Source organism: Dreissena polymorpha, chromosome 1 (genome assembly GCF_020536995.1).
Source record: "Dreissena polymorpha isolate Duluth1 chromosome 1, UMN_Dpol_1.0, whole genome shotgun sequence".
In the NCBI taxonomy this organism is placed as follows: domain Eukaryota; kingdom Metazoa; phylum Mollusca; class Bivalvia; order Myida; family Dreissenidae; genus Dreissena; species Dreissena polymorpha.
Genome location: NC_068355.1, coordinates 68,884,861 through 68,911,183, shown reverse-complemented (window position 1 = coordinate 68,911,183; position 26,323 = coordinate 68,884,861). Strand labels below are relative to the sequence as shown.

At 35.0% G+C, this 26,323-nt stretch overlaps 1 protein-coding gene across 8 annotated transcripts in view; it reads left to right on the top strand.

Annotated features, from left to right (window-relative positions):
• The window catches only part of LOC127833828 (CAP-Gly domain-containing linker protein 1-like), a 94,308-nt gene that overhangs the window by 37,703 nt on the left and 30,282 nt on the right, over positions 1 to 26,323 (top strand). For all 8 annotated transcript variants that reach the window (XR_008027656.1, XM_052359335.1, XM_052359334.1 and 5 more), the window contains 10 exons: positions 1,637 to 1,783; positions 7,959 to 8,056; positions 9,627 to 9,687; positions 16,916 to 17,020; positions 17,891 to 18,043; positions 19,735 to 19,851; positions 20,405 to 20,462; positions 20,838 to 20,921; positions 22,430 to 22,497; positions 25,696 to 25,784. Coding sequence is in view for 7 of the 8 variants with exons in the window: in XM_052359335.1 (XP_052215295.1) it covers positions 1,637 to 1,783; positions 7,959 to 8,056; positions 9,627 to 9,687; positions 16,916 to 17,020; positions 17,891 to 18,043; positions 19,735 to 19,851; positions 20,405 to 20,462; positions 20,838 to 20,921; positions 22,430 to 22,497; positions 25,696 to 25,784 (980 nt within the window). In the remaining variant the exon portion in view is untranslated. The remainder of the gene's footprint in view (positions 1 to 1,636; positions 1,784 to 7,958; positions 8,057 to 9,626; positions 9,688 to 16,915; positions 17,021 to 17,890; positions 18,044 to 19,734; positions 19,852 to 20,404; positions 20,463 to 20,837; positions 20,922 to 22,429; positions 22,498 to 25,695; positions 25,785 to 26,323) is intronic.

Below are 26,323 nucleotides of genomic sequence, written 5' to 3'. Positions count from 1 at the left end.
TTTTTCACAAATCATGGTTTGGTGTTAACAATAGGATATTAAGGGCATAATGGGCTATATATTAGCATGAATATGCTTTTATGTTTCTACATTTCACTCTCCTATGAAACCATCATGACATGCGTCATTTTCTTCCATCGTCATGGTATTCATAATCACAATGCACTGGATCCGAGTGGGTTTTATTAGCTTTTACATTACTGTTTTCAGTAATGTTTAAATTAATGGACCTTTTCACAGATTTTGTTGTTTTGAGGTTTGTCATTAAATGCTTGAAATTGATAAATGTAAAAATTATAACTAAAGTAAATAGCTTACTGTATATGTCCTTATTGACGCTAACTGCGCGTGGTTTTTTCAAGACCCCTGCACACTTTGATGAAAGGATATTTCCTTTATATTGCAAGTTTCACATTTTCTTCTAGTTTGTCCTCAATAAGAAAACAAAGGTTCCAGCGTATGAGTTGATGTATAGTTAATTACATTAATATAAAATGTACCCAGACAATATTATAAAATCAATTAAAATGTATCATGCTATTTTATAGTTAACCCTTTCAGTGCGGGAACCGGATTTTGAAGGCCTTTGCAAACAGTTTGGATCCAGATGAGACGCCACAGAACGTGGCGTCTCATCAGGATCCAAACTGTTTGCTATTCTGATAGTGTTCTTTGAAAAAAATCAAAGAAAATGCTAATTTTAGTAATTCAGCAGAAGACATTTTAGCAGACGACAAATTTCCCAGCATGCAAAGGGTTAAAAAGCTTACCTTATACATCTTAGTCTTTTAGTGCTACAGCTTTCTTAGAATATATGGTTGCCTCATCTGGAAACATCACCATTTGTGATATTTCATTAGCACATTAACAGTTTGCAGGGCCCTCAATCTGTCTAATCCACGGTCGAAATTCGGCCACATTCCCCCCCCCCTGAAAAGTATACTTTTTTCCCCTTTTTGGGGGAAAAATCCCCCCCCCCCCCCAAAGAAAAATATATATATATTTTTTTTTTTTTTTTTAAAGATAGATGTCTCATGATTATTATATCTCAATTCTATTTTAATTTAATCTTTTCAAACATACTTAATTATGAAATAAGCAATGAATATAGTGCAAACATGTACAAATGTAATAATTAGAGAGTAAGTAAAAAATCCCCCAAAAAGGGAAACGCCGCGAAAATTCCCCCTGCTATGGGTAGCGACCCGCTTCCCCTAAAATGGATTGAGGGCCCTGGTTTGTCAGCTTGATGCAGTATAACATAAGTTAGCAGTTACCACATCAAGAACCATGTACAGCTCTTTACTTATACAAACGAAACAGGTTTAACAGCTTTTTAACCTTTACAATATGTTCTTTCATGAAGGATGGATCATGAAGCAATTGTATCTGTTTTAGAATAAATAATAAGATACACAAAGTTTTCAGGGTTTACTCTGACATCCAACAAATTAATCAATCCCTCCCCTTTAACATATTTTGATAAATACCAAAATATTTTTAGCTGTAACCTTTTCTTCATGAAAGAAACAACAATAACATAGACTAAAATAGAATAATTATGAAGTAGCAAGGAATCATTTGCAGATAAAGGTATTAAGTCAAAGTATTGCTTATTCTTCTGCACCCTCGTTAGAAAGCCTTGAAAGAAAAGGAGGAGCACATAGAGCAGTTGCTACGGGAACGTGACCTTGAGAGGTCAGAGGTTGCAAGGGCGGCTGCCCAGGTGGACGAGGCTCAGGGTCAGCTGACCCACATCAAGGTGGAGAAAGAACGTTTGCAGGTAGGAAACCGGTAGCATAACACAATATAAGTCTGATTCATTCAATCGATTTTTTATCGTCTTGTGAAATTTGGTCTTATGCCATATGTGGCTAGTGTTGCTCCAGCCCTGCCTGCCAAATAGTACAGTTTGGTCAGGAGTTGCACTGTATACTATAAAGTTATGCAAGGTTTTGTGGTGTCTGTAGCGGACAGGGGAGCTTGTTGGAGACCCTATTTTCACCCCCGGAAACCCGATATGCTGTGCAAAGTTGGATGTGCTAGGAGAAGTTTCTGATAGATTTCGATGAATTTCGGTAGGGTAAGTAGATCCACTTCTGTAATTGTTTAAAGGCATTTTTGAATTAAAATATATTTTGGTGTATGCAAAGGAGGTATTACCATGTATGTTAGAAAAATCCTGGTTATTAACATTCAGGATTTATTGAAATATGGCTATTTAAAGTCGATGATGCAGGGCTTTGTCCCATATTTAGCACTTTATTTACAAATTTCTTTAAAGGTATGCCAGTGAAAAAGTTTTTGAAACAACAATTATATTAACCAATGTCCCAGAGTAACATATCCGCCAGGGTTTCTTAACAAAAATCGTATTGGTGGAAAAATTCGACTTTATATTCAACATGATGAAAAAATGATATGACATGGTGCTGTACAAAGATGTCGAGATATAACATGTGTGCAGTTCATTTATAAACTTAAAAGCTCACTAATACAGCTGATTTATGGTAATACCTCCTTTGCATACACCAAAATATATTTTAATTCAAAAATGCCTTTAAACAATTATATAACTGGATTTACTTACCCTAACGAAATTCACCGAAATCTATCGGCAACTTCTAGCACATCCAACTTCTCACAGCATATCGGGTTTCCGGGGGTGATTTTGCATGATGCTGGCCATTTTTGCCTCAATATGGTTTAGCATATGGAAAGCACCGTTACAACACCAGGGATTTTTTTTGCCCATCATTACTACTGCTGTTTCCCAATCGCAAAAAGTAGCTTTGACCCCAGAAATCTGACAATAGCCCCCCCCCCCCCCAACTGCCAAGCTTTTCCAATATATACTCAATGACATAAGAAATGCTAAACAGAGGGAATTATGTAGCATGATTTATGTAAAATGAACAAATCCACTTTGAAAGCAGCCAAATTGTACCTATCTTTGCACTGCCATGTACTTAATGAATTAAGATTTTCATAAAGTAAAGAATTAGAACTGTTGTTACCCCTGTTCAAGCAGTTGTGATGAGGTAATGTAAAATACTTTCTAGATACAATCAGCAAATATTTATTAGAACGCTACAAAGCGAATGTATGTTATGGAAATGAGTGTTTGCAAATTGGAGTTCAGTCCACTGGTAAAGTAAAATATAAAGCTAAAAAAATTGACACATAATTAGTTTTATGAACTATGGTTGATCAAAGAACATACCACTTACTTATTTGTATGAAACATTTGCACAAACAAAATGGAGTTTGAATATAGGTCAATATTAAAATGTCATTTATGGCTATAAGGTACCAAGTCTTATTTTGCAAGTATGGCATGCTGTGATGTGACCTCAACTGAGCACAACTTGCTCGTGACGAGCTTTTGTGATTGCCATTTGTCTGTTGCGCGTCTCAAAAATCGTGCTGGTTTGTTGAAAAAAATTGCAGCCAGGTTGTGGGGAAGATTTCCTTATATGGTGATTGTGAAACCTTGTCAATTTGCCACATTTATTTCCCATTTTCATAAATTATTAATTTTGCTGCCAGGGGGTTGGACAGTTTTCTTTGTATGGATAAAGTGGAGCCTTGTTAATACTCTAGAAGTCACTGTTTTAGTCCAATCTTCATAAGACTTTGTAAGAAGATTCATTATAATAATATCTCCAACAATTAAAAACTGGGACATGTGATGTTGAAAAACTAGGTCACTAATTCAAATCAATTAAAAAACTTGTTAACATAAGTTTGCTAGTTTAACGCATTAAAAAAAAATTCTTCATGAAACATGGTCAGAACATTCGTTCTAATGATATATCAGCAAAGTTGGAAAATAAAAGCAGGCCTAGATATTTAATATTTATGTTTCATTGGGTACTTTTATAATTCTGAACTACACCTTCTAAGAAAACGTTACTTCCTAAGGGTCTTAGACAGCGTTCGACAATAACGGGAGTCCGGGAGTCTGAGACTCCTTAAAATGAGACTTGGACTTCTTGTTTTTGCGTCAGTGGAGTCCGTCGGACTTCTTTAAAATTATCGTTGAATTAAAAAAAAAATCAGTTGATTTCCTTATTTGTTTTGCAAGATCAGAATGTCCGAACTTTAGTTGATCCGAAAAATGTGCCACAAATCATTCTGCTTGAACACATGGACAAAAACAAAAGAATCCAATTTTTTTATTTTGGTTCTCTGTCACTGTCCGTGCGTGTAGTAAAAGGGGAGCATGCAAACTATGAAAAGATCGCATTCTATACAAAGATGGTGACGCCACTACGTTATTGTCATCTGAAAGATCGTTTGTTGACACATTGACACGATCGTGGTCGTTTTTATTTTCACTGATATTTTTTCTGTTGTAAATTAACTTCGCAAACAATTTTCTGATTATTATAAAAATCATCACAATACCCGATTTTTTTACACCATATACGTTTTCTGGCCGTAAGGTACTGAAGATCGGACCAGCTGTGAATCATTTGAGCGTGAATGACCCGTGTCACTATCAATCGATGATTTCAGTGGTTTATTGCAGTTTGTAGGCATTGTCATACCAACCCCACAAATGGGTTCTTACCGTGTACTCCTCCACGATAAAATCGTGGCAAGTTTCTTAAGAGACTGATGATGGCAACAGGGTGTAATCATCGTGGAAGTTGTGCTTTGCATGCACAAATTGTCTAAACATGTTTTCATGGTGTAAAATTCCAATGATTAAAACACAATAAAATCAGCATTATATTGCGTTTCCCAATTTCCACGTTCTTGGAAATATTATAAGGAATATATATAAAGCAATGAGAAATATAGGGTTGTTACACCCTTACGATGAGATTTAGTAACTATGACACTAACAAAACAGAAGGCTCCGAGAATGTTTTTATGTCCCCCACTATAGTAGTGGGGGACATATTGTTTTTGCCCTGTCGGTTGGTATGGTTGGTTGGTTGGTTGGTTGGTTGGTCTGTCTGTCTGTCTGTTTGCGCCAACTTTAACATTTTGCAATAACTTTTGCTATATTGAAGATAGCAACTTCATATTTGGCATGCATGTGTATCTCATGAAGCTGCACATTTTGAGTGGTGAAAGGTCAAGGTCATCCTTCAAGGTCAGAGGTCAAATATATGTGGCTCAAATCGTTTAATTTATGAATACTTTTGCAATATTGAAGATAGCAACTTGATATTTGGCATGCATGTGTATCTCATGGAGCTGCACATTTTGAGTGGTGAAAGGTCAAGGTCATCCTTCAGTCAGAGGTCAAATATATGTGGCCCAAATCGCTTATTTTATGAATACTTTTGCAATATTGAAGATAGCAACTTGATATTTGGCATGCATGTGTATCTCATGGAGCTGCACATTTTGAGTGGTGAAAGGTCAAGGTCATCCTTCAAGGTCAAGTATATGGGTCAAAATTGCGCATGTAATGTCACTTCTGCAATATTGAAGCTAGCAATTTTATATTTGAAATGCGTGTGTATCTCAAGGAGCTGCACATTTTTAGTGGTGAAGGGTCAAGGTCATCCTACAAGATCAAACATCATATAGGGGTACATTGTTTCTCAAACACATCTTATATAACCCTAATGTGGAGGTTAAACAAGCAATCATAATGCATCATAGAAAATAGTATTTGTTGAAATCTTATTTATTAGTTGATTAAGCAAATAATTGACTTAAATATTACTGGAATGAGTTAAATATTTTGCAATGTGATATAACAAATATTGAACAGCAGTAACTTACAACTTCGATCTAAAAACAAACACACAATACTAATTTAACATTTCATGGATTGACATGTGTTAATGGCCGAAAATATGCTATAAAAAAGTGTCTTAATTGTTGGACTCCTTAAAATCGTCCGGACTCTTAAAATTCAAATGTTAGGAGTCCTTGGACTCCTTACTCAGATTAGTAAATGTCGAACACAGTTAGGCCACGACTTTTATATTTCTTGGTTTACAAAACCGCCGACCCTAATTTTTGGAAAACGGGGAAAAAAATAAAATCGGAAAATCGTCTTTTTTTTATATATGTTATTCCCGACCGCATTGAATAACGAGCGAAACGAGAAAGAAAACCATCCGGTTTGAGTACTGTTGCGAATAAAATCAAGTAAGTACAATCAACGATTGGTTCACATATTTTGCATATTGCAGAGACCGGGATAATTTTCAATGTGACACATTATGTACCAGTCCTTGTATGGGCACTTCTCAAAATTTATTTTGGGTAAAAATTACGCTAGCAAAAATTACAGACAATAGGAAAATCAACGTCAGTAAAATGTCGACCCCATCAAAATTTATTTCCGAGTCTGTGAGGCAAATATATTGTTTAACATGTTAATTATATTAAACAAACCCGATATTATAGCAGATAAAAAGTATTACCTTGCAATTTAATAATTAGTATAAATAATCCAATAAAACACTCCCATTATTTACGATATATGTGTTAAGGAATTTTGTAAACACGTCCGCCATAGTTTATAGGAACTTTACAAAAAGTTTGGAAATCGGAACAAATCGGTATATCTCGGAAAATCATTGATAAATGTATTTGTCGTTTCAATGCTTAGGGCATTGAGTAATTTCGGCAAATCGGAACTCAACTTGTGTAAAACACTAGCTCAATTAACTGTTAAACTCCCCCTCCGTTCTCTGCAAAAGATTCGAAGGCGGAGCTATGCACGTGCTATTATTAAATTGGAGGATTGCAATTGAGTAACAAACACACGATTGGTTCGGCATGCTAGACAAATGAAGCCAATTTTGTTGGCGCGAAATTTGTCGCTTTATTGCTTCAGACAGCAAGCGGCTTTCCTTTGATGACGTCAAACTGTCAATTCACACAGACTGCACATTTTCGGAAGACTTTTACTGACTCCTTGTTTACAATGCCAGTACAAAAACACTTGCTAACATTAAACTTTGGATTAAATTATCAAAATAAAGCAAAAGCGAAGTTGACAAATATGATTAAATTAATTCGCGTCAGTTCAAATAAGACGTTTTGTGTTGTAAATCAATGAGTTTTCATGACAACAACAACTTAAACAAACATTACCGCGACGACGCGGGAATCGATCTACCTGGATTTTTTTTCATGGACGATCTAATAAGTCGAGTAAGAGCAAACACATAATTTTTGTAAGTGTAGTTTAGTTTATATTATATAAGATTTATGCAACAGGCATCGCATTGCGTTATGGTGCGCATCGAATTACGGAAATAAAGCGCAGTTTTTCGTTTTAATGGGAGGAGAACGCATGTCATGTAATGGAGTGTTTAAAATTGACTGATGTTACAAAAGTACTCCTATAAATATGAGGTCGATTTACATCGACATAAGCGGGGTAGCTTACGTCTAATTATTTGGACTATTACAAAAGGTGCTTTTAGGACTCATTTCATTTGAAGATATAGATGTGTTTCATTGCATAATTTTATTTTTTTTTGTCTCTGTGTTAAGGTTATAAAAGATATGTTGTCTTTGTTCTGATGTTATTAGTATTAACTTTTTTCCAATGTTTTTTTTTTTTTTTTTTTTTTTAGACCGCCCGATGGACCATTTTCAAAATAATTTTTGTAAACCAATAAAAAAAAAAGTCGTGGCCTTAGATGAAAGCGTTAGGGCCCATGGTATTGTTGCTATACTGAAGCTATGTTATGTTTCTGTATATTTTAGTAAAATGCTCTTAAATGGTAATTTCTTAACAATACTTATTTTATAAGATAATTTCACATCTTGGCCCTACTCACTTATTTCGGCTGTTTGTTTCCTTGGAAACACTTGATGTACAATTAATTCATGAAAAATGACTCAATTTAAATGGCAAAATAGGAAAATGTATACACTTAAAAACAGCCATTGAACAGACCATCCAATTTGTCTCAATAAGAAACTTGATGTCTGATGAGATATTGAGATTTCTGTTGGTTTGTGTTTAGGAAGAATCTGAGGAGAATATACAGCACCTGAGGTCCACCATACAGAGTCTGCTGTCTGAGAAACATGAGCTGGTACTGAGGTTGGAGGACGAAAAGAGGTAAGCAAAAAATGCTGTGTTTGTTGGTATTGTGCATAAAGTAGTACATGAGCTGCTTTATGATGTTAGTATAGTGCACATAGTGGACAAAAAGAGGTGAGCAAATAATGCTGTGTTTGTTGGTATTGTGCATACAGTAGTACATGGGCTGCTTTATGATGTTAGTATAGTGCACATGGAGGACAAAAAGAGGTGAGCAAATAATGCTGTGTTTGTTGGTATTGTGCATAAAGTAGTACATGGGCTGCTTAATGATGTTAGTATAGTGCACATGGAGGACAAAAAGAGGTGAGCAAATAATGCTGTGGTTGTTGGTATTGTGCATAAAGTAGTACTTGGGCTGCTTTATGATGTTAGTATAGTGCACATGGAGGACAAAAAGAGGTGAGCAAATAATGCTGTGGTTGTTGGTATTGTGCATAAAGTAGTACATAGACTGCTTTATGATGTTAGTATAGTGCACATGGAGGACAAAAAGAGGTGAGCAAATAATGCTGTGTTTGTTGGTATGGTGCATAAAGTAGTACATAGACTGCTTTATGATGTTAGTATAGTGCACATGGAGGACAAAAAGAGGTGAGCAAATAATGCTGTGTTTGTTGGTATTGTGCATTAATTAGTACATGGGGCTGCTTTATGATGTTAGTATAGTGCACGTGGAGGACAAAAAGAGGTGAGCAAATAATGCTGTGTTTGTTGCTATTGTGCATACAGTAGTACATGGGGCTGCTTTATGATGTTAGTATAGTGCACATGGAGGACAAAAAGAGGTGAGCAAATAATGCTGTGTTTGTTGGTATTGTGCATACAGTAGTACATAGACTGCTTTATGATGTTAGTATAGTGCACATGGAGGACAAAAAGAGGTGAGCAAATAATGCTGTGTTTGTTGGTATTGTGCATACAGTATTACATGGGCTGCTTTATGATGTTAGTATAGTGCACATGGAGGACAAAAAGAGGTGAGCAAATAATGCTGTGTTTGTTGGTATTGTGCATTAATTAGTACATGGGGCTGCTTTATGATGTTAGTATAGTGCACGTGGAGGACAAAAAGAGGTGAGCAAATAATGCTGTGTTTGTTGCTATTGTGCATACAGTAGTACATGGGGCTGCTTTATGATGTTAGTATAGTGCACGTGGAGGACAAAGAGGTAAAAGAATGATGCTAAACGTATGTGTTGCTAAAGTGCATACAGCGGTACAGGGGCTGTACTGAAGCTATTGGTTTTTCAGTATCGCTAAATTCAGGGTGATATTCACGGTTCAATCGTTTTAAATCCTTCATAGAAAGGCTCTTTTTACTTTGAACATTAAGAAATGTTTGGTAATTTGATTATGGTTGACATATGTTAATCGGAATGACTTTAGTAAGTCAGGTTTTTGCGTGTTTGTAGTTGATTAGAACAAGATGGGCAAAACAGACAAAGAATTTTGTTAGCCTTGAGGTGTTGTTTTGTTGGACAGGTTTTGCAGACACACATGTTTATGACTCAGAACATAAACCTTATTATATTATTTGTGTCATACAAGTATATGTTAAACATATGATTTTATTTTACTACATCAGGAAAGTTGAAGACTTGCAGTTCCAGATTGAGGAGGAGGTGATTAGCAAGGATGATCTGGAGGTACGTGTTTATTTGTGATGTACAAAATATGTCTTGACTGACTAAGTTACAATAGTGTTTCATTGTTTTGTAGCTCAAAAAAGTATCAATTTGAATGCCAAAGATTTTTTCATGGATCTGTTAACCAGCAATTAATTACTTCTGCTGTGCTTTCATGGATTGGTCAAATAATAAACATGAAAACACTTAAATTGAGGTAAAAAACGTAAAATTGAATATCCATTACACGTGCAAGCGTCATTTTTGGTAAACAAATATTTTCTATAAATGTTTGTTGTGAGCTGATGAGATGGTGTTCATGTTGCTGCTTTTTTATCAACAACTATTGATGTTGTGAACATGTATGTTAAATTCTGTATTCAGTATTGTGAAGTGTTATTTGCATGTGACCTTGAACATTGTCGATGCCATTGTTTTGCATGAATTTGGATTGTGGTGTATGCACAGCTGTTTTAGCTACTTTTGAAGAACCATTAAAAATAAATTTACTATCAAATAAGTAAATGTTTTTTAATCAAGAAATATTTTTTTTATTAAATCATGTATCTTAAAAAAAGGGATATTATTTGGAATCAGCGGTAAATACAATTGAGAAACATATTCCACAGATGATTGAATAGATCTCTGATTATTTATATTTTAAAAGGAAATGACATTGTTCTGTAAACATAATTTGCCTTTAATAGTATAAGTCTGCCTTTTCATGTTTACAAAACAGATGATGTTTTCCACACTAGCCTGTTGTTGTGTTTATTGTTTATTCTTTGTATTATTTTATGCACCTATGAAGTCTGGCGATGTAAGTGTTGTTCACTGTGTGAAAGTAATGTAGTACACTTTTTTATGCACTCTCATTGTACTGAATTGCCCCTTTTCTAAGCATGAAATTTAATTAATCAAGACATATCTTTGATTTTGTTCCTACCTTGAATAACTATCTGAATTCTTAATATAATTACCTCGTTTTAAACTGTATGAATAGAATATTTTGTTGCCCATGAGGAACATTTATAAAACAAGTACACATATTGTACCTAATTGAATAACACAATTTCCTGAAAATTCAAGCTAGCTCTAAGCATTCTACATTTAAAAAAACCAACACACATTCAATGAAATAATAAAAACCCAAAGCAAAACATATTTTGTAGTCATTGAGCTCTAAAAAATTAATAATATGAATTGTGTTCTGAGAAAACTGGGCATAATGCATGTGCGTAAAGTGTTGTCCCAGATTAGCCTGTGCAGTCTGCACAGGCTAATCAGGGACGACACTTTCCGCTTTTATGGAATTTTTAGTTTCAATGAAGTCCCTCCTTACTGAAAATCAACGTAAGGCGGAAAGTGTCGTCCCTAATTAGCCTGTGTGGACTGCACAGGCTAATCTGGGATGACACTTTACGCACATGCATTAAGCCCATTTTTCTCAGAACACGACTCATATGTGTACATACCCATAGTAATTGTCATTATTTTGCTGCTTCACGTAGGTAACTGTTGTGCTTTGCTTGATCAGTGTAGATAAACCTTATGTAGATGGGAGATAATTGTGTGTTTCCGTGTGATACCATGTAAAACATAAATTTGACATATGCACTTAAACAAAGACCTATCAAGGAAAAAAAGGCGAGGTACAATAATTCACTGTTTTATCTCCTTAAAGGGAGACAATAAATATTTGTATGATTACTTGCTCAGTTTCAAATATATTAATTATGGTCTCCATTTCCAGTATCATAATGGAAACAAACATATTTTTCTCTTATTTTATGCTATAGAATATTATATTTTTACGTTTTAAAACTAAGTAGTCAAGAACAATTACCGGTAGTGGTATGAAGGATTTATGTTACAGCTATTTTTATACGCCCGTCTATGACGGGACGTATTATGGTATACCCCGCGTCCGTCTGTCCGTCCGTCCGTCTGTCCGTCCGTATGTCTGTTAATGTCGTACGCTACGTCAAATATCCTTTGACAGATTTTCTTCAAATTTTAACACAATCTTAATATTGATAAACCCTGATCCCCTTTCGTTTTTGACGGAATTCTGAATTGTCGTTCCAGAGTTATGGGACTTTGTTCGTCAAAATTTCGTGATTTCATTGAATGTCCTACTGTAGCTATATAAAAATGTTAAAGTTGTTATAACTTTGGTATGCTTGGACCTAGAGTCTTGAAACTTGACATGAAGGTTGGCCAGAACTAGTAAGTAACCACTGGACATTTCAAGGTCATTCATTTGAAGGTCAAGGTCACTGTGACCTTGAATGTAAAAATGTTAAAGTTGTTATAACTTTGGTATGCTTGGACCTAGAGTCTTGAAACTTGACATGAAGGTTGGCCAGAACTAGTAAGTAACCCCTGGACATTTCAAGGTCATTCATTTGAAGGTCAAGGTCACTGTGACCTTGAATGTAAAAATGTTAAAGTTCTTATTTCATGTTATAACTTTGGTATGCTTGTACCTAGAGTCTTCAAACTTGAAATAAAGATTGGCCAGTACTAGAAGATGACCACTGGTCATTTCAATGTCATTCATTTGAAGGTCAAGGTCACTGTGACCTTAAATGTTAAAATGTTAAAATTGTTATAACTTTGGTATGCTTGGACATAGAGTCTTCAAACTTGACATGAAGGTTTGCAAGCACACTTAGATGACCACTGGTCATTATAAGGTCATTCATTCTAAGGTCAAGGTCACACAAGGTCACTGTGACCTTAAATGTTAAAATGTTAAAATTGTTATAACTTTGGTATGCTTGGACATAGAGTCTTCAAACTTGACATGAAGGTTTGCAAGCACACTTAGATGACCACTGGTCATTTCAAGGTCATTCATTCTAAGGTCAAGGTCACTGTGACCTTAAATGTTATTGTTGTTCATGTATCCTACCGTAGCTCAAATATCCCCCGATGGATTTTTTATACGCCCGTCTATGACGGGACGTATTATGGTATACCCCGCGTCCGTCTGTCCGTCCGTCCGTCCGTCCGTCCGTCTGTTAATGTCGTACACTACGTCAAATATCCTTTGACAGATTTTCTTCAAATTTTAACACAATCTTAATATTGATAAACCCTGATCCCCTTTCGTTTTTGACGGAATTCTGAATTGTCGTTCCAGAGTTATGGGACTTTGTTCGTCAAAATTTCGTGATTTCATTGAATGTCCTACTGTAGCTCAAATATCCTTCGATGGATTTTTTTCAAATTTCAACACAATCTTAATATTGATAAACCCTGATCCCCTTTCGTTTTTGACGGAATTCTGAATTGTCGTTCCAGAGTTATGGGACTTTGTTCGTCAAAATTTCGTGATTTCCATGCTCATGTACTTATAAAATAAACCATGTATTCAAATACAAATAAACTGAAGTAAAAAAATTATTCAAAGGGTTATTTATTACCTTACTACTTCATTGGCGAACGACGGGCGTATCATGCGCTCATGGCGCAGCTTTTATTGTATAATTTACGATGGAGCATGAAACGAGTTGTTGAAACCTGGCACTTTACCACCTTCTTGTTTGCAGTTAAAAACTGTGATACTTAATCCTTTCCCACTCAGAGGCAAAGTGAATGGCTATGTGCAAATAGCATAAAAACAGAACAGCCTGCGAGTAACTAGTACTCTGTTCAGGTTTTATGCTGTTTACTGCTCATCAGTATATATGGGTTGGAAAAAAAGCCTTTAAAATTTGAATCGAGTACAGAAGGTCTTTAATTAAATTTAACTACACATACGTCAAAATATGTATGTAATTGGTAAAGGGTTAAGCAACATGGGAGGGTGGGGGTTTAGTGGATTCACCTTGGAGGTCTCTCCAGTGAGTCTCCAGAGACACAAACTTGTCAAATGAAGTAATCCTTATAAAATTCAACTTTCTTCAACTTATAACATTCACATTGTCATGGATTATGCTATCAAGTTGTGGATGTGCAATATTTAATATCCTTAGCACAACAAAAATGCTCATGTTTAAGCTTTTTAATTTAGAATGTCTATTATATGATTATAATTTATTAGAATTTCTATAACACTGTTTTAACTGTTTGCCAAATATTGCAACATGAGCCATGAAGTGGTCACTAGTGTGGCAAGAAATAGTTTGGCATTAACTTTGCTATACTACCCTTCATTTTCAATATTAGGGTTAATTCTTATTTCGTGTAAATAGATACAATTTTGAGAATTTTTAGAATGTATAAGTCACACATTTGGATGTTGTAACTTACATTTATGTCAATATAATCAATGAAAAGAGTGATAAAATAGTTTAATTGACCCCTACCAGTGAAACCAGAGGTGACTTATGGTTTACACTCCGTCTGTCTGTCAGTTAATCCGTCACACTTTTCTGGATCTTGCGATAACTTTAAAAGTTAATCATATTTTTTCATGAAACTAAAAACACGGATAGATGGCAATATGGAGATTATGCACATAATTTCATTTTGTTCCTACGTCACAAATTCTGGTTGCTATGGCAACATTTTTTTTTTTTTTACTGACAATGGTTGAGTTTCACTGGTAGGGGACCATATTGCTTGGCAATCTCTTGTTGAAAATGAGATGGTCATGTACATTTTTATATAAATTCAAAAACCACCTTTCTACAGAAGGAATTAGACTCAGCAAAATTATAATATAAGTTTAAAATGAATTCAAAGATGTTTTATATAATAATGTATCTGATTTATTTATTTTCAGACATTTAAGGTAACAAAAGATACATTAATACAATGTATAAATTACTAGCAAATTATAGTAAAACTATTTCTAAACCTACTACTGCTTACAAATTAACCCATCTATGCCTAGCGTCTAGAAAATAGGCCGTGGCAAACAGCGTAGACCCAGATGAGACGCTGCATGATGCGGCGTCTCATCAGGGTCTGTGCTGTTTGCTTAAAGGAATTTCTGTAAGAAATATTCTAAATATAGAAATAAATATACAAGACATTGCTAATTTTGAAAATAAATTGATCGAATTTAGAAGGATGGAAGAGTCCACTAGGCATAAATGGGTTAATAAAGGTACAATTCCTTCAAGCGAATTCTATACAAACACTTAACAGTCTCAAACTTAAGCAACTATAACAAAAACAATCAATCACTTGTAAATGCATTTGTGAAAAGAAATGGAAATTGTTAACCTAAGCAGTATCAGGTTGTTAACAAACAGGCATTGTTTGGCACTGTTGTTAAGTTCACTGCTTTGAACATAACAGATACAGCTACTAGAAAGTCACCTGGATCATGACAAGTACTAATTTGGTTCCTGACCATGAGAATAGTATATGTGATATCAACTGTTCAATCATCATATGCAATATTAGAATGTCAGAGCTCAATACATGTAAGCTTATAAATTTGGGTGCTAAAATGTCTATGTAATGAATGGGATCCATGCATTTGTTTCTTGTAAATGAAACAATCACTTTGATATGTAGTAAATACGATAAAGTCCCTAGATTAACTGCAAATTCATTCTTCTCAGTTGATTAACCTCATATTATAGTAACATTCTGCACTTGCATGTTTAACATGGAGCCTGGTAAATGTTCGTATATGAATGGCCGGTTGCTTATACAAATATTGCATTTTGAAAGTAGCTTAATTTGTTATTGATTTTTATTACATTATGAACATCAGGAAGCAAGGCAGTTTTAATAGTATGGCTAAAATGTAACCTTGTGAACACTCGATATTCCATTTTTGTTGTCCAATCATTCTGAAGCTTGCTCAAGAACATTTTTATGATAATTTGGCAGTTTTTCAAAGAATGGTTTTCGAAACAACACAAAATCTCCCCAGAAGAGTTAAGGTTCCTTCTGATTTCAGGCGAGCGATTTAGTTCCTATAGCTGTCTGATTTTATTACAAATTAAATTCCATATTTTACCTGAATAAAATCGAGTATTTGAAGCATGATTTAGAGTTTGTATACAGGTAATGTTATATTGATATCTTATACAATGTTTTTAGGTATAATATAATAATCAAATGAATGTCTAAACAAGACCAATTAAAATTTATTTTTTTGCTCTGCTTTTGTAACAAAATGCACATACATGACACTAATTTCATGGTAGAAGTATATAATCTAAAACATAAATATTTCTTTGTCACTGCAATATATTTATATAATAATTGTATGACCTTTTGATGCTTTGTATTAACATTTTTTTTTTAAGTTATGATTTCATGTTTATTGTTTTTATGCATGAAATGCAAATTGGTCTATGTTATGAAACTTTCATGTTAATTGTACCTTTGATTGCATTGTTAACATTGTTTGTTAACCCATTTATGCCTAATGGACTCTTCCATCCTTCTAATTGGATCAATTTATTTCCAAAATAAGGGATGTCTAGTATATTTTTTGTATACTAAGAATATTTCTTACAGAAATTCCTTTAAGCAAACAGCGCAGAACCTGATGAGACGCCACATCATGTGGTTTCTCATCTGGATCTAAGCTGTTTGTCAAGGCATTTTTTCTGGACATTAGGCATAAATGGGTAAAGGTTCATACAAAAGTTTATTGAGTTTTCGTCTGTAAGCCTTGAACTTACAAACTTTTGACCAAGCTATTTTCTGTTTTATATTTGAGAGCTTGTAGCATTTTCTTTTTGTTTGAAAAATTATATAAGAATATATACGGTAAACTTTGATGACTGAATAGGAACTCCAATGTTTTGGGCTATGGTGGTGTAGTGGATATGGTGTCCACCTAGCGATCGGGAGATTCTGACTTTGAAACCCACGTTAGAAATGGTATCAAGATCTCTCTTTAATACATCATATACTGGTGTTACCAAGGAGATGGATAGGAAATTGGGCTTCAGATGTAAACAAATTAAAATAAATTGATTTGAAACTGAAATAACCTGTAATTAAAGATGAACAAAAAAACTGAAAAAGTTCTATATTTACATTGAAAATGAGATGTTTTGTCAAAAGAGTATTACCATGGCCTGTTTCATCTTTTATGTAGATGATTTGTGTCTTGTTCTGAGAAAACTGGGCAAAATTCATGTGCGTAAATGTTATTTTGGGTTTAAAGGAAGTCCCTTTTTACCAAAAATCTAGTTAAAGCGGAAAGTGTCGTCCCTGATAAGCCTGTGCGGACTGCACAGGCTAATCTGGGACGACACTACGCACATGCATTAAGCACGGTTTTCTCAGAATGCGGCTCATTTATTTGCATTTTAACTGGTAGAGTAAAACAGAGGCAGAGGAGGCAAGGGTTAGAGAGCTGGAGAAAAACTTGAAGAGAGAAAGAGAGAGGGCTGAAAAGCTGGAAACTGAGGTCATATCTCTTAAGGTAGACCTAGGCTGTGATTTTCATATAATATCTTTTGTAATTATTACTTGAATACGTTTTTAGTGCAGAAACTTGAAACTTAGGTCATATCTTTGAAGGTATGTTTATCCGATAGGTGGTAATTGTTTCTCGGAGACTTTGATAATTGTGCAGTGTTTATGAAATAAATGTTAAGTTGAAAGAGGCATTCCCTAAATGAAAAATTAGCAAGCAATATTGTAGCTTATTCTTTAAAAAAAGACAAAATTTATAGGATTCACAAGCCTGTGTTATTCATGATATGTTCTTCACAAACTTGTATCCATTAAAATCCTCAAATCCAAAATAATTAAGTGAAGTAACATGTTCAGACTAGATAATGCATTAAGTGAAGTAACATGTTCAGACTAGATAATGCATTAAGTGAAGTAACATGTTCAGACTAGATAATGCATTAAGTGAAGTAACATGTTCAGACTAGATAATGCATTTAGTGAAGTAACATGTTCAGACTAGATAATGCATTAAGTGAAGTAACATGTTCAGACTAGATAATGCATTAAGTGAAGTAACATGTTCAGACTAGATAATGCATTTAGTGAAGTAACATGTTCAGACTAGATAATGCATTAAGTGAAGTAACATTTCAGACTAGATAATGCACTAAGTGAAGTAACATGTTCAGACTAGATAATGCATTAAGTGAAGTAACATGTTCAGACTAGATGATGCATTAAGTGAAGTAACATGTTCAGACTAGATAATAGTTAAGTGAAGTAACATGTTCAGACTAGGTAATAGTTAAGTGAAGTAACATGTTCAGACTAGATAATGCATTACAGATGGCTGAGCATACTTATATTTTCAAAGTAAACACTGCCTTTTGTCTAGATGATGACTGACAAACATGAGGCAGAGCTGAGAGAGATGGAGGAGACCCAAACCTCCTACCTAGACCAGATAGAGGAGCTCACACACAAACTGTCACAGGCTGAGACACGCATACAGGAGCAGGACGAGTCCAGGCTGGAAGAGGGGGCCAAGGTGGGCTTGTGTCAGTGCTTAATGTCACAGGGGGTCAAGGTGGGCTTGTGTCAGTGCTTAATGTCACAGGGGGCCAAGGTGGGATTGTGTCAGTGCACAATGTCACAGTGGGCCAAGGTGGGCTTGTGTCAGTGCTTAATGTTACAGGGGGTCAAGGTGGGCTTGTGGCAGTGCTTAATGTCACAGGGGGTCAAGGTGGGCTTGTGTCAGTGCTTAATGTCACAGGGGACCAAGGTGGGCTTTTGTCAGTGCTTAATGTCACAGGGGGTCAAGGTGGGCTTGTGTAAGTGCTTAATGACACAGGAGGCCAAGGTGGGCTTGTGTCAGTGCTTAATGTTACAGGGGGCCAAGGTGGGCTTGTGTCAGTGCTTAATGTTACAGGGGGCCAAGGTGGGCTTTTGTCAGTGCTTAATTTCACAGGGGGTCAAGGTGGGCTTGTGTCAGGGCTTAATGTCACAGGGGGCCAAGGTGGGCTTGTGTCAGTGCTTAATGTCACAGGGGCCAAGGTGGGCTTGTGTCAGTGCTTCATGTCACAGGAGGCCAAGGTGGGCTTGTGTCTGTGCTTAACCCTTTTCCCCATAAGAAGCAAAGTGACAATGGCTTTTGCAACCAGCATAAAACCCGAACAGCCTGGGAGTAACTCCCAGTCTGTTTAGGTTTTATGCTGTTTGCTGCTTATCAGTAACTAAGGGTTGGAAATGAATCCTGCAAAACTTGAATCTAGTAAGAAAGGTATTTAAATAAATGTAACTTTCTAAGGTACTACAAACATGTCAAAATACGTATCTAAGTCGTAAAGGGTGAATGTAACAGGGATAATTGTCTTGAATTGGGTGGTGTGTAAGATTCAATAATCTGTAATTTCTCCTGGGTACGCAGGGGGTTTGGGGGATTTAAATCCTTAAAGTAATATAACAATCCAATTTGGTGTTGTGGCAGTTGGGGATCTCATTTGGACAAAGGTGGTCAACTTAAACCTTCGTTAAAGTTTTATCATAACTTTTTAATATTGAACACAGCAACTTCATATTTGGCATGCATGTGTATCTCCTTGAGCTGCACATTTTGAGTGGTGAAAGGTCAAGGTCAACCTTCAAGGTCAAAGGTCATAATATAAAAAACATAAATTTTCATAACTTGTTTAATATTGAACACATCAACTTCATATTTGGCATGCATGTGTATCTTGTGGAGCTGCATTTTGAGTGGTGAAAGGTCAAGGTCATCCTTAAAGGTCAAAGGTCAAACAAAAAAAAGCGGCTCATAAGGGGGCATTGTGTTTCTGACAAACACATCTCTTGTTCTTCTACATTTTATTTAAATGGAAAATAAAATGGATTTTAGCAACCAGTCGAAAGGTGATTATTGTTTATTTTGTAGTCATATTCGCTTTATATCTCGACTTCACTTGCTATGAAATTTCTTATCGTGATCACAAAATTTCAGTCCCCGCTAAAAGAATTTATTGCCACTAAACACTAATCACTTTCTTACTGATATGACTAGAAAAAGAGCTGCATTTATGAAATAAACAAAGTAATAAAGATCATACAGTCAAGAAAAATCCCTGTTTTGGCACTGACATGTTGCCATCTTGATTGTCAAATGATTTCCCCCTCTGAGAGTACTCGTGTTTCATATTGTACAAACTAAGCAGTTAAGTCCAAACTGTGTTCCCCGTACCTCCACAGACCAGCCAGGTGAGCATAGAGCTGGAGGAGAAGGCAGCGAGGGTTTCAGAGCTTGAAGACTACCTGGCCATGAAGAACAGAGAAGTGAAACAGCTCCAGGAGAAACTGGCAGAAATGGTAAGCAGTAATGAGGCGCCTTCTGAGAAAACTGGGCATAATGCATGTGCGTAAAGTGTCATGCCAGATTAGCATGTGCAGTCCGCACAGGCTAATCAGGGAAGACACTTTCCGCTTTTATGGTATTTTTAGTTTCAAGAAAGTCCCTCCTTACCGAAAATCAAGTTTTGGTGGAAAGTGTGGTCCCTGATTAGCCTGTGCAGAATGCACAGGCTAATCTGGGAAGACACTTCGTACATGCATTATGCCCAGTTTTCTCAAAACACGACTCATTTAATGGAACTCAATAAACATGACGAGGAGAGGAAGTCTTGTTATCGTCAGCTAATAGTATCATATATGATCAAGGTAATTATTGCAACAAAACATTAGTTAAATGTATAAAAATGTTTTCACTTTCTTTGATTGATCAGTGCAAATATTTAAGTGTTTAAAACAGTTTGATGTTCAACCTAAGGTTAGCCTTAGTACTCAAGATTGTCAGAGTGTTAAATTAATATAGAAAATGTTTGTGTGTATATAGGAAATTGTACCATACTGTTACTGCTTCCAGAAAGATGAACTGGAGACCAGGGGTGCCAAATTTGATAAACTTCAGCACAGCTTTGATGGTGGGCTTTCTGTCTGTAACATTCAATTAAACATTAATTTCTCCTCATGAAGTCAGCTAGCAACAAATATATCTTGCTCTTTCTGATGTTCGTTTTTTCTTTTTTGAAACCATCTTACCAAAAAAAGGTTCCTTGTATCACAGAATTATAAAAACATTACACAGCAATTTGCTTGAAAAAAAGCTGTCATGAAATTCTTTAAAAAATATGCTTGTTTCATTGAATCATTCTTAATATATCCATCAACATACAGCACATCCACATTTGTTAGATGATGGACATGTTGATTCATTTTTGTAACTTATATAAAAAACATCCTTTTTATTTTTTCAGAATTAAATGAGAAGTTAAAAGTTGCCTTTTCATTTTTTTCAGAGTTAAATGAGAAGTTAAAAGTTGGTGAAACCAAGAGTAATGATCTGACTTCTCAAGTTCAGTCTCTGAAGTCACAAAATGCTGGTAAGTCTTTGTTGAATGTATATTCTACAAAAGCTGACCATGAATTATGAGGATATTTTTATGTCCCTCACTAAAGTAGTGGGGGACATATTGTTTTTGCCCTGTTTGTTGGTCTGTCTGTTTGCGCCAACTTTAACATTTTGCAATAACTTTTGCTGTATTGAAGATAGCAACTTCATTTTTGGCATGCATGTGTATCTCATGAAGCTGCACATTTTGAGTGGTGAAAGGTCAAGGTCATCCTTCAAGGTCAGAGGTAAAATATATGTGGCCAAAATCGCTCATTTTATGAATACTTTTGCAATATAGAAGGTAGCAACTTGATATTTGGCATGCATGTGTATCTCATGGAGCTGCACATTTTGAGTGGTGAAAGGTCAAGGTCATCCTTCAAGGTCAGAGGTCAAATATATGTGGCCCAAATCGCTTATTAACCAGGTTTTCCGAAGGAAAAAACTGGTTATTAGATTGGCGAATGCGGGCGGGCTGGCTGGCTGGCTGGCGGGCGGGCGGAACAAGCTTGTCCGGGCCATAACTATGTCCTTCATTGTCAGATTTTAAAATCATTTGGCACATTTGTTCACCATCATTGGACGCTGTGTCGCGCGAAATAATTACGTCGATATCTCCAAGGTCAAGGTCACACTTTGAGTTCAAAGGTCAAAAATGGCCATAAATGAGCTTGTCCTGGCCATAACTATGTCATTCATTGTGAGATTTTAAAATCATTTGGCACATTTGTTCACCATCATGGGACGGTGTGTCGCACGAAAGAATCACGTCAATATCTCCAATGTCAAGGTCACCACGACTAAAAATAGATTTAAAAAAAAAAAACTTACAAAGGGGGTTAATTTTGTTTGTTCATTTCAAAAGTTCAGTTTGAGTTTTCTCCCTTTATCAGATTTTTTTTTCACAATGAAAACCTGGTTTTGTGACAATTTTGTCCCTTGTTTTATAAATACTTTTGCAATATTGAAGATAGCAACTTGATATTTGGCATGCATGTGCATCTCATGGAGCTGCACATTTTGAGTGGTGAAAGGTCAAGGTCATCCTTCAAGGTCAGAGGTCAAATATATGTGGCCCAAATCGCTTATTTTATGAATACTTTTGCAATATTGAAGATAGCAACTTGATATTTGGCATGCATGTGTATCTCATGGAGCTGCACATTTTGAGTGGTGAAAGGTCAAGGTCATCCTTCACAAGGTCAAGGTCATCCTGCAAGGTCAAACATCATATAGGGGGACATTGTGTTTCACAAACACATCTTGTTAAGTCCCTTGATTTCTACAATGGGTTAGGGTACATTGTAATACAATATTTGTTATTGACCTTTTTAAACATAAATGATTATTACACATAAAGAAGAAATAAGTGTAAAAACAAATGAAATATAAAGCCAATTGTGAGGGCTACAAATTGTAGCAAATGAGTGGAAAAAATCATATATAAGGAAGGGCCTTGTGTCATTTTCATTTGAAATACTTTATTCCTTTGCTCAGATATTCAGAGGCAGTTGACGAGTAGTGAAGAGCGTGCCAATCAGATAGTCGAAGAGAAAAAGCAGTTGGTAGGTTACTATAGTTGTATAACCCCATCCACCCATCTGTACATGTAGTCTTGGGATATTGTGTATGTGAAGGGTCAATTAGAGCTACGCACAAACAGGGGACAAAAATACCACTCGTCCGCTCGTATTGACGAGTAAAATCTCGAAAGGACGAGTGAATTTCCCTAAAGCTCTTGTCCTACAGGACGAGTGAAAAAAGCTGATGTTAAAATATGTATTTTCTGACGAGTAAGACTTGTTTTCATTAAATAAAATCATTTTCTTAAATCATATCTTTTCCGAAAGTAGATCGCGAATGAACCGGAAATTGTAATTGTAAATTTCATACAGCAGGTGCACGTTGTTATGCGAGACTGTGTCCCCAGTAAATATTGGCTTTTTGGTGTAAACTTTGCGCGTCCATGGTGACAGGGAACCAACCTATGCATTCACTGTAAGTATTGATTTTTAAAGAATTATTTAAACGCGAAGTACGGTTTCAAACCAGTCTGAATTTCGTCAGAAAAATGTCTGACATACGAGCGTTCTTTAAAGTTGGCGGTAGCGATGTTCAAACGTCCGAAACGGAAAGCACGCGAGTATTAGAAAAACGGCAAACACAAAATTGTCTTCAATTATTTATTGTGTGTTCCTCATAAATAAAGTAATTTATTTCACTGCTTAACATTTATTTTGTGATCAGCTGGCATGAACAACTGAGTAAGCAGCAATTTAGCAGTGATACAAGAAACTTTATTAGTCATATCAGCCCTTTGCAATCTTCATTTCACCCATATTTTAAGGACAAGTGCATGTGTTTGCAGGACGAGTGAAAATTTTAATGCACTTGTCCTGCAGGACGAGTGCAGTTTAGAAATATTTTTGTCCCCTGACAAATATATGCAATATATGCATAACATAACGTGTAATTATGCAGTGTTCACATCATTGCTGATAATGTGTATTTGAAACATTAAAACAGCACCTCTTCATAAATATTTACTATGTTAACCCTTACAGTGCGGGAACCGAGTTGTGAAGGCCTTTGCAAACAGTTTGGATCCAGATGAGACGCCACAGAACGTGGCGTCTCATCAGGATCCAAACTGTTTGCTATTCTGATAGTATTCTTTGAAAAAAAATCGAAGAAAATGCTAATTTTAGAAATTCAGCAGACGACATTTAAGCAGACGACAAATTTCCCAGCATGCAAAGGGTTAAACTTTATATAAGCTTTTGCAGCTTTTGATGAAACAAATTTTAAATATTTAACATGACATAAAAATACATTAATATATTTCCTATAATATTTAAAAAAGGGGGTAGCTTTGTGCGAAATTGTAAAAAAAAATGGGCATCCCCACATGAGAAGTATCCATTTTATAAAAATTTGACCAAGTCCCATAAGCATTTTATGTGTGTTGATTTAAACTTTATGAAGTCACATATGCTTACTAAAGCTTTTGATATTGTTGCAAATCATTAACTCAAAGTTTTTTTGTTGGAATGCTGATTTTATTTCACGTGATTTTATGTGACACTTTCTTACCTTACCTTTAATTTACCTTAAGTTTCATTATTTCCTGCCCAATAATTTATGACAATCCATCCATTTAAAAAAACACTATCATTTTTTTGTACAACTAAGAACAATGTGAATAGAAATATTAAGTAACCATTTTTAACAATTTCTCTCGTCAGAAGCAAAAAGAAAATGGCTTTTGCAATCAGCATTAAACCAGAACAGCCTGCGAGTAACTCGCAGTCTTTTCAGATTTTATGCTGTTTGCTGCTCCTTAGTCACTAAGTGGTGGGAAATGAAGCCTTTAAAACTGTAATCTAGTACCAAAGGTCTTTAACTTTATTCAACTTTCTATGGGACTTCAAATGTGTCAAAATACATATCTAAGTGCTAGCGGGTTAAGAAAGGTATGAGATGCAAAAAGCCAAAAAGAGATCATGTGAATAATTTTAGCTTCTTCATTCAAGTACTTTATGACTTCCTCATTTTGTGGGTGTTTTCTTTTGTTACCACATTTCAGTATGGGAAATGGTTTAGACAAATTCATAGAGCCTTTTCTTAGTAAGATGATAAAGCAATAAGTTATTTTAGACGTTGGGCATATTTTACCTATTTGAAAGTGAAGGCATGTTAAGTTGTTGTTGTGTCATTTCAGCTTTGTTCATTTCTCAACCATTGTGCCATTGATCATATAAACATTAAAAGACAGAAAAAATCAACTGATGTCTAGTACTATAACATTTGTTTTCATTGCTACTTCATCAACAAATTGTTAAAATATTTATATAGGCATATTATAAATGCTTACAGCAATGTCTTAGAAAATATTTTCTTGATTGTACATGACTTGCCTATCATGCATCTCATTTCATTTGCATAAAGCCAGCTAGTGTTAGCCTGTGACTTTTGTACTTGAAGAATTTGTTGTTCTATCATAGTTGTTTATTTTCTCTATTTTGGTTATTTTTTTCAAATTTTAGCAAACTAGTTTACAATTCAAGTTCTAGTCTAAAAAAGTATGTTCAAATAAATGTAAAATGTACTTGTGTTTTAGTATTTTTTTAACTGACTTTTACAATTTTGTTATAATTATGTATTTGTATAACTATACAACACTTAACAATATTCAGTCAATTCAACTCAACTCAGTTTATTGTGTTGAGGTAATATATTAAAATACAATATATTCAGTAGTAAACAGATATCATTCACATGCTCCTAGTTTAGTTCTGATGCAAGTACATGTAGTTATAATTACAAGTGTAACACCATAAGCTAATTTACTCCAGTTTGCCACTTGTTCTTTTGTTTTCAGTCTCAATGAGTGAAAGATTTATCCAATTAATAATGATAATTCAGGTTTGCATTTATTGTTAATATCTTGATTTTTTTTGTAAAACAATTAATAAAATAGTATCATTTTTGTATTAATTCAGGTTCTTTTGAGGAAGTGCTTGCAATCTTAAAAACAGGTTGCATTTTCCAAATTTTGATAGATAAGTTCTGTATGATGTTGGGTTTGAAAAAAGTACAAAGATTTGAAAAAAAGTGCAATACTTTGTAAAAGATTCAAGAAGTGGTAGTCAGTATTCATTTTATGAGTGTAAGATATCAGATTAAATATGATGACGGCACAGTGGTCGCTAGGGAATGTATGTTTTGTGTCACTTCTCGTCTGTTTTTTTCTCCTTATGAAGGAGTTACAGGTCGCAGAAATGATGAAAAATACGGGAGACAACTCTCACCAGCTCTCAATGTTAAATGAACAGCTAAGCCAGAAGACTAGGTTAGTGCTTGATGTTTCTCCCTTTGTTGCCCCTCTGGAAGTTTTAGCAGTGAATGCTCGTAGCTAGAATATGATATTTTTTTAGAGGTGCAATTTCAAAGAAATAGATTCTGCTTTTGTAGCAATTTTGTGTTCAATTCTTGTTAATAACAATGTCAAGGAAATACTTAGTGAATGCAGAAGGATAATGAATGTAACACAATGGTTACTTAATGTATAATACCAAAATTAATACTTAATTAAATATAAGTAGAATTTTTTAACCACAAATTAAAATAGTTTTAATGACATTTGCCGAAATAAATAAAGACAATTTTAAAGGTAAGTTATTTTTATTTTGAAGGTCTTAGCCATATCTAGCTTCTTAAATAGTTGCTTTGATTATTTAGCTATGTATATATTTTATACAGATTTTATTTTAACAAACCTATCCTGCATTAAACACTTATTTAGTTGTCTTTTGAAGTAATGTTTAAAATCCTAATTTACAAAACCCTCAAAAGGTGTAAAATAAATAAAGTAAAATGAAATAAAGTAAA